The sequence below is a fragment of the Oncorhynchus kisutch genome, linkage group LG10, assembly GCF_002021735.2.
Source record: "Oncorhynchus kisutch isolate 150728-3 linkage group LG10, Okis_V2, whole genome shotgun sequence".
In the NCBI taxonomy this organism is placed as follows: domain Eukaryota; kingdom Metazoa; phylum Chordata; class Actinopteri; order Salmoniformes; family Salmonidae; genus Oncorhynchus; species Oncorhynchus kisutch.
Window position 1 is genome coordinate 57,269,462 of NC_034183.2, and position 14,216 is coordinate 57,283,677.

Sequence of the window (14,216 nt, forward strand, 5' to 3'; positions counted from 1 at the left end):
TGACAGAGTTACTCCAGAGGTTGGGATGAATGCCAAGGTCAGCCTGACTAAGGCCACAGAGCTGATCTCTGATTGGACCACGACTGAGCTAATGTTTCACAGTCATTTTGAACACCCAAAATAAAAGAGTCGTATCATTACTGATATCCGATGTGAGATGAAAAAGATACTACAGACCTGAGGCACTTAGACATACAGCTGAGAAAAAAATACCTTTCTAACGACAACTGAGGATCAACAACACCCTTGACAAAGCTTTAAGACAAACAGGCATAGGAAGGGGCACTGGGCGATTCTCACAAGATTTCGAGTCGATAATCTCTCTGAAGAGACAAAGAAATAATCTCTCTATATAGCCTCTGTCCTCAGGTCAGGATGAGGGCCACACTACTCTGCCTGCTGTGTATGGCCATGTGTTTAACAGGGATCCAAGCCGGCCCCGTCCGGAAGGCCCAGAAGAACAACCAGGCTGCCCCCATTGATGACATGAATGTGCTGATGTACGGCGTGCTGCAGTTCAGCGAGACCCTGCACCACGTCTACGAGAGCACCGATGCCAAGTTCGCGCGGATCGAGAGGTCACTGAGGAGACATGAGGAGAGGCTGGAGAGGCTGGGCCAGGAGGCAGGCCAGGCCACAGAGAAGGACAGAGAGATGAGACAGGTGCTAGGACAGATACAGGTGAGGAAACGTACTCGTCCTGCTCTGACGAAGGTCTACTGTGAACGGAGACATGGCAATTAAATTACTGAAATGTGCATAGCTCTAAGTGGGCAGAGGCTTTTTATTCAGTAGAATTTCAATCTTGTACCTTAGCTACTCTGTCAGGTGTACTTTAGATGTATCTATTTACTGGAGAAAACACACCCAGTCAGACACCTCAAACTAACTCTGACATTGTCATCAATTGGTAGAGGGTTAAGCACTTAAAATGATGATCAATTTGTGGATTTCACTCCAGAGCGACAGGGCAGACAGAGATAACCCTACTTTTCCAACAATCTGAAATCCTAGTCAGTCAGATAAGCTCTATTCATCTGGGCTCCAACAGGGAGAGAGAACAGCTGAACAGACACCATTGGCTATTTGGCTGAATGGGCCAATAACTGCCATGAACCTGAGCACTCGATTATCTGGCTAGCTATTCAACATAAACACAGAGCCATGTACATGTTCGTTTTGTTTACTCAATATAGATCCTAATGTTCTGAGAACAGAGAATGGCATTGGCCAGCCAGTGTATGTTGAGGCCAAGGCAGTTTGAGCAGCTGGTCTGAGATCAGTGGGAGGGAGAGGATTTAAAGCCAGATGCTCTTTTCCAAGGGCCAGATGGCTGGGCTGCAGTCAGAGGCTGAGGAGGCCGAGGGCAAGGTGGCCCGGGTGGAGCAGGAGGAGGGGGATCTTAGGACCAAGGTGATCAACCTGGAGACATACCTTCAGAACTACCCCCCCAACAGCATACAGGAATTAAAGGTAAAGTACACTTCTCAATCACACACAGATTACGCCAAACAATCCATTGCCAACACACTCAATCTGTTCTATTCCATTCATAAATTCAGATGTGCGTGTGTGTTTTCAGGATAGAGCGTTAAAACACGCCAGTGTTCTGGAGGGCCTGCTAACATGGACACAGTTCCAAAAACAGAGCATTGAGAGTCAGAACCAACAGTTGACCAAGCTACAGAAACTGGTGTGTATAATAGCTGAACATAGTTTGAAAAATGCTAAATAGAATCTGCCCATGATTGATGTAGTGATGGACGCCGTGTTTGACGAAGTTTGCTTTGCTTTTTATTTCAGAGTGAAGCCAGGAGACAGCCAGTCCTTAGTCACATCGCCTGATGGTTCCACTGAATCTTAACACCCGCTACTGTAGCTAATACACTCCATGACTTTACCCTGGTGCATAAATACAGTCTACTCGTTCAACCATAATTCACACAGAACAAACATTCCCACCCAATAAACTGAATTACAATAACATTATATTTATACCACTGTATTATATTTCCAAATACAATTAATTGTGTTCAACACAAGCCATTTTTACATGTACATGTTCTTTATTTTCATTCTAATTCATTCTTACTGCTGTCATATTGTATATTTTGTGTGCAAATAAAAATCTGCAAATATAATTTCTGATCTGTGGTGTTTATGCAGCACATGACATGTAAAATCTATGTATGATCTATGACAGTGTATGAGAGTCTACTGACCTGTAGGTTGTGTGAGGTGTGTAGACTGACCTGTAGGTTGTGTGAGGTGTGTAGACTGACCTGTAGGTGGTGTGAGGGGTGTAGACATAGCGGGCAGGGAACTCCAGCACCTCCTTGGTGGGGCGCACCCTCAGGTCAGGGTAGGGCTTGACATGGAGCAGCTCAGGAGACAGGCAGTAGTGAGGAGAGTCTGGGGCTGGTGAGATGTCTATCTTCAACTGGGCTAGGGACAGAAGGAGCAGGAAGAGAGAAAAAACAAATATATTCTCTATTCCTATAGGAATTTTGTGCAGGTAATTACATATAAACATTTGTGTGTGTGTGCCGTGCATGTCATCCAAAAACTTGTAGAGGATTTCATCAATTAGCCTATCCCCCTCCTAGGTACCTGTGACAGGTCTCAGTCTGCGTAGGACAGAGGATGGTCTGCGCATGTCTGCCAGAAACTTGTAGAGGTCTTCATCACTCAGCCTGTCCCCCTCCTACAGATACAGAGATCATAGTATATCGGCACACAGACACATCTGAGACAGGTTACAGTGACTATAACAAGTATTCATATCCAATGGATTTCTTCAAATTTTATTGTTATAAAGTGGGATTAAAATAGAGAAAATACTCTGCAATGTCAAAGTAGAAGATAAAATCGTATACAAATATAAATCATGAAAAACATTTCTTGATTAAATCAGTATTCACCCTGAGTCAACACATGTCAGAAACACTTTTGGCAGCAATTAGAGCTGTGCGTCTTTTTGAGTAAGTCTAAGAGCTTTGCACATCTTGGTTGTGAAATATTTGCCCATTATTCTTTTCCAATTTCTTCAAGCTAATTGCTAGACAGCACTTTTTTCAAGTCTTGCATTACATTTTCTAGGAGATTTAAAGGGATAGTACAAGATTTTGGCAAGCAAGCCATTAAACTCGGTTTTAAAATCCCAATTGGCCTTCATGGTGAAAACCCTGAGTGGTTTCCTTCCTCTCCAGCAACTCAGTTAGGAAGGATGCCTGTATCTTTGTCGTGAATGAGTGTTTTGATACACCATCCAAAGTGTAATTAACAACTGAATATTCCTCTTTGTGGTTGAATCTGTGCTTGAAATTCACTACGTGACTAAGGGACCTTACAGATAATAGTATGTGTGGGGTACAGAGATGAGGTTGTCAATCAAAAATCATGTTAACCTCTATTATTGCACACAGAGTGAGTCCATACCACTTATTATATGATCTGTTAAGCACATGTTTACTCCTGAAATGATTTAGGCTTGCCATAACAAAGGGGGTGAATACTTCGATAACCAAGTCATTTCATTTACTTGTCAACATTCATAACATTTCAATCCCAATTTGTAACACAACAAAATGTTTAAAAAAATCCTGGTGGGATGAATACTTATCAGAGGCACTGTACACCTGGGTAGCACACACACACACACACAACATTCTGACTGACCTGTTTGAAGAAGTTGGTGACTGTGAGAGTGGCTGGACGGAAGGTGGCAAAGTTACACATGTCCTCTCCTACACTCATCCGCTCAAACCCTTTCTTCTTTCTCTCGTTCCATGTTCCATGGCCTTTCCGCTCTGACAAAAAGACAAGTCATCCGTTTAGAGATTAAATAACAATTATTACATACTCATTATGAAATTGTGACACTTTTGTTATATCCACTATTCAACAAGAAGTGTCTGAGTGTGACTGATGTAAGGAATTCCAACATGTATTTCCAAGTGTATATTAAGAGAGAACCTGTCAGTCCCTCCAAGATTCTATGATCGCATAATTCGATGCAAAATCAACCAATCAGCGCATATTATGCAAGAGCTCGCAATTTTGACTAATTCCCGCACTGTTAGCGCATAAAAAGGGTCCAATCAAAAGAGGTTTCTTCATTTTTAACCAATTACTGCACTGTTACCGTGGAAAATGGCCCAATCCAACCACACGTCAACAAAGTTTCCTGTCAGCGTATTCACGTGCAAAGATGATGGGTGATTGTTGATGGCTGACAGGCAGTACAATGAACAGAAAACAATCTCATTTGCCAACTAAAATAACAGCTAACGACCAGTGCGAAACAATTCCCAAACCTTTCTGGAAACTAGAGAAAGTCGACAAATCAACAGTCACTTGGAATCAGCAAAGCATATGAGAATGTCAGAACAGTTCCCACAGTAGCGGCAGACCACCATGACAGAAGTGGTAGCAGGGAAGACTGTGGCAAGCGCTGAAAGAATCAAGGTGAGTGGCGTTTTACTCCGCTAACCTTGGCTTTAGTAGGGTGGTGGGCACTCTGCTCTCCCCAGTCTAACCTTGGCTTTAGTAGGGTGGTGGGCACTCTGCTCTCCCCAGTCTAACCTTGGCTTTAGTAGGGTGGTGGGCACTCTGCTCTCCCCAGTCTAACCTTGGCTTTAGTAGGGTGGTGGGCACTCTGCTCTCCCCAGTCTAACCTTGGCTTTAGTAGGGTGGTGGGCACTCTGCTCTCCCCAGTCTAACCTTGGCTTTAGTAGGGTGGTGGGCACTCTGCTCTCCCCAGTCTAACCTTGGCTTTAGTAGGGTGGTGGGCACTCTGCTCTCCCCAGTCTAACCTTGGCTTTAGTAGGGTGGTCGGCACTCTGCTCTCCCCAGTCTAACCTTGGCTTTAGTAGGGTGGTCGGCACTCTGCTCTCCCCAGTTTAACCTTGGCTTTAGTAGGGTGGTCGGCACTCTGCTCTCCCCAGTCTAACCTTGGCTTTAGTAGGGTGGTGGGCACTCTGCTCTCCCCAGTCTAACCTTGGCTTTAGTAGGGTGGTCGGCACTCTGCTCTCCCCAGTCTAACCTTGGCTTTAGTAGGGTGGTCGGCACTCTGCTCTCCCCAGTCTAACCTTGGCTTTAGTAGGGTGGTGGGCACTCCGCTCTCCCCAGTCTAACCTTGGCTTTAGTAGGGTGGTCGGCACTCTGCTCTCCCCAGTCTGTCTATAGAGAGCGCTGCCGAAAGCACTGAATTTAAATTCTCTGCAAAACTTAATAGGGATTTACGAAAGCACCATCTTTCTGGATAAAAAAAAAGGAATAATAATCAACCACAACTCTTATTTTTACGTGTTCTGTTCTTTATCTCCCTTACGACCATTTAGGAGAAAAAAAGACAAGTTAATAGCAAGAAATATCGATCCTCAAATTGAAAGTGATCGATCAGCTTTGAATCTTTTTTTTTTTGTTAAGCAAGAGGGAGAGAATGAGTAGGAATGGGAGGTGCGTCTGGTATTGATAGCGAGCCCCAAGCCTGATGGAGAGGAGAGGTGTGTGTGAGTGGATTATGACAGAGCTGTTTGTTCAGGAAAAATCAACAGAATTGAGCACTTTAGATGTTTAATTGTTTGTCTTATGTATTCTACTTAAAATCGTCCTAAAACTGAGCACATATGACTTATTGCTTTATATGAAATGAACGTGAAAAGAAAACGCCTCAAAATGTATCACAGAATTTCAGAAAAGCTGCCACAAAATCAAGCATTCCCCCCCCCCCCCCGCAGAAATCACAAAAGAATGTCGCAAAATCCTGGAGGGACTGATCTGTGTATGTGCTTGACATCCTAACTGTGATTAAACCAGGGGGCGTTTGGTAGAGGTCAGAGGTCATAACTACCAGAGTCAGAGTCGGGGTCGGAGCGCTCCAGCCCCCCCACACTGCTGACGATGTTGACCAGGTGGATGGCCGTCCAGGCGAAGGGCATCCTGTACCTCCCCAGCCTGCTACACGATGTCTCCGCCTGCTGACGCAGCTTCTCCAGCTTCTCCTTGTGCTAAACAGAGAGAGACTGACTGACTGGTGGGGACTGTAAGACTGGATGGGAGCTTGCTCTATCAAGGGCCTTGAGAAAAGGCCTTTGCTATGTGATACTGTAATATTTATATAATGTTTCAGCGTTTGTTGGACATTGAGCTTCAGAATAGGGAATTGCAAATATTGCAGTTGTCTGACTAGACAGAATTGAGAAATGCTGATGGCTACCCAGCTGGACAGAGTCCCATGTGCATGACCCCATGCACGCATGTACACATGCAAAGAAAAGACCAATAGAAGATAGATACTATGAACTTACTGTTACCTTTGATGAGTCCGACTCTTTCATGACCATGTAGGGTTCACATGATTCCCCTATGTCTCCCTGCTGAAGGACTTTCTCCAGCTGAAACACACACACACACACACACAACACACGTGTGTAACGGTGAACATTGCTGACCTGACCATTATTTGCAAATGGTGCACACATGGTGCAAGCACACACATTTCTAAAGCAATATATGAACTGCAAATATTGGATGCATCTTCAGAATAACTCATGTCACATTCACTAGTTAAAAGACAAATAGGTCGTTGCACTTCACTGTCACCTGTGGCAAAGCAGAACATTATCTAAAGTAAATAAGTGATACAACGCAGCCATGATAAGGTATTGCAAAGCCACTTGGCATGAATCATTCTGGTGGCTGAAAGATATTCCACTGATTTGTCTGCGATGGTCTGCTCAAATACAGTTTACACAGCAAATTGGCCAGTGTTACCTTGTATTGATTTTTCTGTGTCACATAAGAGCCCGTGTTGGTGTTAATACCCAGTGTTCTAATGCGGGTAGATTTTTGGAATTGTTTGTGTCAATTGATTGATTAATTAGTCTTATGCTACACTAATCTAATCTGTTAGATTTATTGCACCCGTTACTGAAATGATTGTTCCAGTTTAGATGGTTTAGGTCGTCTCACATCTGGGTCCTCCTGACCATGGCAGTCATTCTGAATGCAGGTTGTGGGTGAAAACATTTCAAAATGTTGGATATCTCCACTCTAGCTGGATTCTAATGGAAATTACACCACTTTGCAAGCCAGCATAATTTGACTTGCAAATAGAACTCAAAAGATTAAAAATGAAAGTTTTACATCTTCCTAAGTCCGGGGGTGGTTTTAACCTTCCAGACTTGGGAATTGTATCAACTCACCACACAAGTCTTCTACTTGCGACAGAGTTAAATGCACTGAAGAGGAACAATGGGTACATATTGAAGATGCGCATGCTCATCCCCTGAATCTTTCATGTGTCAATTTCCAAAAGGATAAAGCTGAGAACATTAAAGCAGCAATACGTAGATTTTTTGGGCAACCCAACCTACTTCACATAGATGTGTCATTCTCATTGAAAGCAAGTCTAAGAAGCGGTAGATCTGTTCTATGTGCACTATTTCTATGCTGACTGCTCTTAAGTTTTGTTTTTGCTCTTTTTACTTTCGGTTTTGTACAATAGCTTCAAACAGCTGAAAATACTATATTTTTGGTTGTAGAAAATATATTTCACAGCGGTTTAGATGGTACAATGATTCTCTACACTATACTTGTTTGTTTTGCCACAAACTGAAATTAAGTGAATTTTAGAATTTTTGCAACCAGGAAACAACTTTATAGTTAAAAACACTATAACAATATAGAAGAAAATGAAATCTATTCTACAAGAACCAATATCACTCTTTAAAAACACAATCCTATGGAACAATACTTGGAAAGCTTTTCAGAATTCACTGATAAATTGGTCCACATAGAAAACTGAAACCATAAATGACTTGGTAACAGGAAATAAATGTATTTCCATTACAGAGTTAAAACACAATTTTGGTCTGACCAGTGTAGATATTTTCAAATACATGCAACTTAAAAAAGTTAACTATCACAAAGTCTCGATTTGAAATCATTTGGACATCAGAGCAATCTTTAGAGAATCCAATTTGAGTCAGAAACTGATAATATGATAGGTAAGATGTACAAAACCTTGCAGAGAGCCTATCTAAAAATAACTGATATTGGCACAAGATGGAGGGAATTTTGGAACATAACTAAATTACAGTTCATGAAAATGTACGCTTAATCCAGTAGAAACTAATGTATAGAATTTACTATACAAAAGACAAAATTCACAAATTCTACAGTACAACGGCAGAGTCATTTCTTAATTATACAAGGGGTGGGCCTAATCCTGAATGCTGATTGGTTAAAACTGCGGTCATAGATTTAGTCAGTGGCGTGGAAATACCTTTATGCTCTGTTCCATCTGACTGTGCAATCCACTGTCTCATAAACTCAGGCAGGAAAGTTATACACTTGATCTCCACTATAAAAAGCATCTAGACATTATCTCACATTTCTTTTAGACTAACATTTAGTTTACAACAGGGAAATTTGTATAAACCTTGCTGTCTGTCTCTCCGACATTTGCAACATTGTTTGAATATTTAAAATGAGATCTCCTGCTGTCCCATAATAATGAATGAGTCGAGACGAGACAGAGTGTTTCTATGCGAGTCGAAATCATGAATCAGCTGGCATCATTATGGATATTTACAACAAAAAGGTCTATTGAAAAAAGGTCAAACGAAACACCGCTAATTTGCAGTCTTTCCAACTTCAGTTTGAAGTGATAGTGTTACTATAGCTGTGTTGTTGGCTTGCTCCTCTGAACAACAGTGTCCTGATGAGAGAGCACATTTTCTATGCCAGGCGAATTTGAGCACCATTAGGACATTGTCATGGATGCATCTACAATAAATGGTCACTAGAAAACAGCTTAAACTATGCAGCTACTTTGCGGTTATTCTGGCTGCACTTTTTTTGACATGACTACAAGTTAGCCGTAGATGGCTAGCTAGAAAGCAAGCAAGCAAGGGATAAGAACGTTGCCAGCCAGTATGGCAATAGAACATTTATAACAAACGACTGGGTCGCATCCAAAGATAGTGTTGTTGATGTTTGTGCGCGTCTGTACGCTATCGTTTGTATGTGTATGTTTAGTAAAAAAATATAGATATCGCACCAAAATAAATATTTGACTTGCAGGCCACTGTATTAGGGGAAAACTAGGCTTATAAAATATGTCTTGTCTTAAAGAATATAATGTTAATGATAACATATTCGCCTGGGATCTCACTTAGTGAAGGCTACAGGACTGAAAATGAATGAATGCAACAGCCATGTCTCTGTCACTAACAAATACAGTCATGGGTGGTAACTCTACATCTCACACGAAAGGTAAGGCACACTGTGAAATATGCATTAATTTCACACTTAAAAGTGTGGACCCATATTGACACTGGAAGATAGTTAAATTTAACTCTCTCAGTGTTTATTTAACAGTGGAGAATTTGCTGTGTAATTCAGTTCACACCTAAAAAAATTTGTGGTAGGTGGATAGACGATAAAAGACTTTGTATCATTAAAAAAGTTCATATGGACTAGGGGTTTTCTCCTGAACATGTGACCAGACCAAGACACAGTCCTACAGAGAGTCAGAAGATTATCATGTGACGTAGAGCCTCCTTGGACTCTCTGTATGTGCCCCCCCTGGTGGCCCTATGCCCAGTACCTTGATGACCAGGAAGATGTCTGCAGAGGGGTAGGTGATGGAGAAGATGGCTGAGCGGGCCAGGGTGGAGATGGCTGTGTGGGGCGTGTGGAGACGCAACAAACCCTTCATCTGATCTGAGTTCAGGTCAAAGTGGAAGTCCTCTGAGATCTGGGAGAGGGAGAAGAGGAAATGTATGTCAAGGGATATTCATTAAGTTTTGACTCAGATTTAAAGCACAAGACCTTTGAGGCATACTGAGAGCTAGAATAATGTAATCAGTCAAAGCATGAGCTCAGCATGACATAAGCATAATATGATAATTCAAAAATAAACCTGCTGTATATGTACACAGTCTAAACATTTCTAGAAAACTCATGGGTACCTTTTTCTTTTCCTTGACATCATAGAGAGCGAGAGTCCCAAATATTGGCTCAATTTCTATTTCAAATCTGTAGGGGGGTACAAAAAGCACGTGTTTGGATGAGAAGGAAATATGATTGATCAATTAATAAAATGCCAAAATGTATTTACTATTGTGCTAATCTGAACTCTGACTCAGCACTTTACATTAGTGTGAAAAGGGTATAAGTGAAAGAGTGACCGACAAGGATCATTTTAAGAACGATAAGGACAGACACTCACTTGAGGGACAGACACTTGACCATGATCCTCTGACCACAGTGTTCTTTGGGGACCTCTGGGACAGAACATCTCTCCACAGCCTCATCCTGTCAGACAACACACATAGCCGTGAGAACATCAACACGACGGCAGCATTTACACAGCCAGACGCCATGGCAACGTTGACACAGACACCACAGTAGTGTGTACACAGACATAACGAAAGAGGGAGAGAGCGTGAGAAGGAGACAGAGGCAAGTAGGGCTGGGCGGTAAACGGTATACCGGTATTGACGTACGGACCGGGTTTGGGCGTTTACTTTACCTTCTATAACGGTATTTGAATGTTTCGTTTGTTAAATTTGATATGCCGCGTTCCACACAGACCTAGCCCCTCCCCGTCACTCATTGAGCGCATTTGTTGTTCTTCGAGCACAAGACACTTGTGTTCGGTCTGCAATGTCAACGCAGCACATGCAAAAAAAAAATGTTGCAGATGTTATTGCAGGCGTAGCGAAATGCTTACAATGACAATGTTGATGACAACGATGTGGTTTTCTATTTGCTTCTTAATATACATGAACTAGTGTTCCAGAATTACACTGTTAGTTTGTGTTTCTTACATCTGCAAACAGCTCGTTTGTCTTTTCTAAGCAAGTTGGGCCTAAATTGTGTTAGTTGCTGAAGCTAATCACTGGTTAGCTGGCTAATAAAATGTAGTGAGTCAGAACAAACATAACTAGTTATACAGCCTGATAATACCAGTGATGGTGTAGACCGAAATCAGCATGTTGTTTGTGCAACAGTATCTTCTAAATCAAAAGAGGAATAAGCGAAGCATGAATGTTTACTAAATGAAGTAGCTAAAATAAAGCATTCAACGTAGCCAAAGATTATAGGGTCCCCTAGGAAACACTTATCAACAATTTGGTTCGTACGCTCTCACAATAACTCCTCCTGGCATTTTCATTCAAACAACACTGTATTCAAAGTGCCAACTATCATATTCTAACTACAGAATTAGAATAATCATTCTATTTCCATGATTCCAACAGTTCCCGAGAGGCACAGCGGTCTAAGGCACTGCATCTCAGTGCAAGTTGCGTCACTACAGTCCCTGGTACGTCTGGGTTTGGCCCGGGGTAGGCCGTCATTGTAAATAAGAATTTGTTCTTAACTGGCTTGGCAAGCTAAAAAAAGATTTAAAAAAATAATAATAATAATGTTTATATAGAAGTTCACACAAGTGCAATTGCAACATTTTGTAAAAAATAAGGCATAGATTGTTTGCCCATATCATGCAGCCCTACGTGGTATTGTGGAAATGATCTCAAATAAGTGCAGAAATGGATGGAAATAAATGTTGGTTGAAGTTTTATACTGTTCTATTAAACTATCAGAATGGAGAAAGACTCATTGTAATCACTTAGAATGTACAGTGCATTTGGAAATTATTCAGACCCCTTGACTTTTTCCACATTTTGTTACGTTACAGCCTTGTTCTAAAACGGATTAAATTCCTCATTAATCTACACACAATACCCCATAATGACAAAGCAAAATCAGATGTTTTTACTTTTTGTAAGTTTATTTATTTTTAATTTTAAAAAAAATCACACTTACATAAGGTTGAAGTCAGAAGTTTACATACACTTAGGTTGAAATTATTAAAACTCGTTTTTCAACCACTCCACAAATTTCTGGTTAACAAACTATAGTTTTGGCAAGTCGGTTAGGACATCTACTTTGTGCATGACACAAGTCATTTTTTCAACAATAGTTTCCCAGTCCCTACCACTGAAAAACATCCCCACATCATGACGCTGCCACCACCATGCTTCACTGTAGGGATGGTGCCAGGCTTCCTCCAGATGTGATGCTTGGCATTCAGGCCAAAGAGTTCAATCTTGGTTTCATCAGACCAGAGAATATTGTTTATCATGGTCTGAGAATCTTGTAGGTGTGTTTTGGCAAGCTCCAAGTGGCCTGTCATGTGCCTTTTAATGAGGAGTGGCTTCCGTCTGGCCACCCTACCATAAAGGCCTGATCGGTGAAGTGCTGCAGAGATGGTTGTCCTTCTGGAATATTCTGCGATCTCCACAGCGGAACTCTGGAGCTCTGTCAGAAGGACCATCAGGTTCTTGGTCACCTCCGTGACCAAGGCCCTTCTCCCCCGATTGCTCAGTTTGGCCGGGCGGTCAGCTCTAGGAAATGTCTTGGTGGTTCCAAACTTCTTCCATTTAAGAATGATGAAGGCCACTGTGTTCTTGGGGACCTAAAATGCTGCAGAAATAGTTTGGTACCCTTCCCCAGATCCGCACCTCGACAATCCTGTCTTGAAGATCTAAGGACAATTCTTTCGACCTCATGGCTTGGCACTGTCAACTGTGGGACCTTATAGACAGATGTTTGCCTTTCCAAATCATGTCCAATCAATTGAATTTATCATATGGGGACTCCAATCAAGTTGTAGAAACATCTCAAGGAGCAATGGAAACAGGATGCACCGGAACTCAATTTCATGTCTTGTACCAAAGGGTCTTAATACTTATGTAAATATGGAATTTAGTTTTTTAAATTTTTAATACACTTTGTCATTATGGGGTATTGTGTGTAAATTGATGAGGAACATATATCTTTTGTATCCATTTTAGAATAAGGTTGCAACGTAACAAAATGTGTAAAAAGTGAAGGGGTCTGAATACTTTCCGAATGAACTGTATGTTTTGCCACCCTAGGGTCACGCACTACTCAAAGCAAACTTTTATTACTCAAAAACATAAAATAACATAAAATACCCCAAAAACATACATTTTTCAAATACCATAATATTATATTTTGGCCATATCGCCCAGCCCTAGAGGCAAGATACGCAAACAGATGGTCACATGGCTGAGAAGGCTATTTCATTGATGTGCTTCTATGGTGGAACTGCCTGATTTTTTTGAAAAATAATCTATATGTAATTAACTTTGAATTTAAAAAAAAAAGATATACGTTTTGATATATTTTCCATAACTTTTTATGTTATAGCTATATCATTCTATACAAAGTCGGCTAGCACTTCAGCAACACATGCTGAGCAACAGCTGAGCCAAACAGAAGTGAATAGTGTATGGATGACATTAATATTATTATTTGGGACAGACCTCATCGGGAGGAGGGAAGAGCCCCAGCAGGTCAGAGTGGCGCCCCTGCAGGCGGGCCTCAGCGTTGCGGCGGTCCATGTCCTCTGCAGCTGTGCGCTCTAGGACCGAGGGCAGCAGGGCGTCCGGCGACGAGTTCTTCAGGTCAAAAATACTGGAGGCCCAGCTACCCCGGGGTGTGTCATCCAGAGAGACTGACCGTCGCTTAGCATCGTCCTGGTCATCCTGGCGGTCAGTGGCCGCAGCCTCGTCCAGTTCAAAGGTCTGCTTAACCAGCCCTCGCTGCCTCTCCCTCTGGCGCTCAGAGTTGTGGGGGGTGTGGGTTGTACTGTAACGCTGATACCTAGACATGACAAAATACATTTTCCTCATCTTTAAATCACAGAGGTAATGTACATCATGGGCACCATTGCAACCAAATCAATGGTAAATCAATGTGGATAAATGAATGGAAAAGAGGGTGGCATATGGGACACATGATAGAGGGACACTCACTTCCTATGAATGATCAACCAGTCATCTGTGTAGACAGCCAAGGCATCTCTCACTCTTGGGTCAAATGTGCTGTGGAGAAAAAAAACACATTAATTATATAGTATGACATAAATATTACAATGGCATAGGAAAGGTACAGGGTGTTCTGCCTGTCCAGTAGCATGATAATGCAGTGTCAAGAAGTCCTAGTTATGTGAGTGAGCGTGTGTGTCAGTCTTACCCTCTAGATTCTTTTCTAGGCGGGGCACAAAGGATTTCAATGCAACATCCAGGCCCCTGTCTTCAAAATGGCCATTTGAAACCCATTGAAGCCAAACTCTTTTAGGCAGGTGGAAACAGAGCTAAGCAAGGGGACAT

At 41.9% G+C, this 14,216-nt stretch overlaps 2 protein-coding genes across 8 annotated transcripts in view; one reads left to right on the forward strand and one right to left on the reverse strand.

Moving 5' to 3' along the window:
* The window catches only part of LOC109897307 (dedicator of cytokinesis protein 7), a 36,616-nt gene that overhangs the window by 18,813 nt on the left and 3,587 nt on the right, over positions 1–14,216 (reverse strand). For 4 of the 7 annotated variants that reach the window (XM_031834132.1, XM_031834136.1, XM_031834135.1 and 1 more), the window contains exons 4-13: positions 13,860–13,928; positions 13,368–13,707; positions 10,241–10,326; positions 9,981–10,047; positions 9,617–9,766; positions 6,318–6,398; positions 5,855–6,011; positions 3,679–3,809; positions 2,611–2,704; positions 2,283–2,445 (exon numbers count right to left, since the gene is read on the reverse strand). In XM_031834132.1, the coding sequence (XP_031689992.1) occupies positions 2,283–2,445; positions 2,611–2,704; positions 3,679–3,809; positions 5,855–6,011; positions 6,318–6,398; positions 9,617–9,766; positions 9,981–10,047; positions 10,241–10,326; positions 13,368–13,707; positions 13,860–13,928 (1,338 nt within the window). Of the gene's footprint in view, positions 1–2,282; positions 2,446–2,610; positions 2,705–3,678; positions 3,810–5,854; positions 6,012–6,311; positions 6,399–9,616; positions 9,767–9,980; positions 10,048–10,240; positions 10,327–13,367; positions 13,708–13,859; positions 13,929–14,216 lie in introns of all 7 variants that reach the window. The other 3 variants (XM_031834131.1, XM_031834130.1, XM_031834129.1) reach the window with 1 other exon arrangement.
* On the forward strand, positions 143–2,141 carry LOC109898507 (uncharacterized). The gene is made up of 4 exons (XM_020493494.2): positions 143–681; positions 1,324–1,473; positions 1,583–1,693; positions 1,804–2,141. The coding sequence occupies exons 1-4, from the start codon at positions 376–378 to the stop codon at positions 1,843–1,845; spliced, it is 609 nt and encodes a 202-aa protein (XP_020349083.1). The 5' UTR covers positions 143–375; the 3' UTR covers positions 1,846–2,141.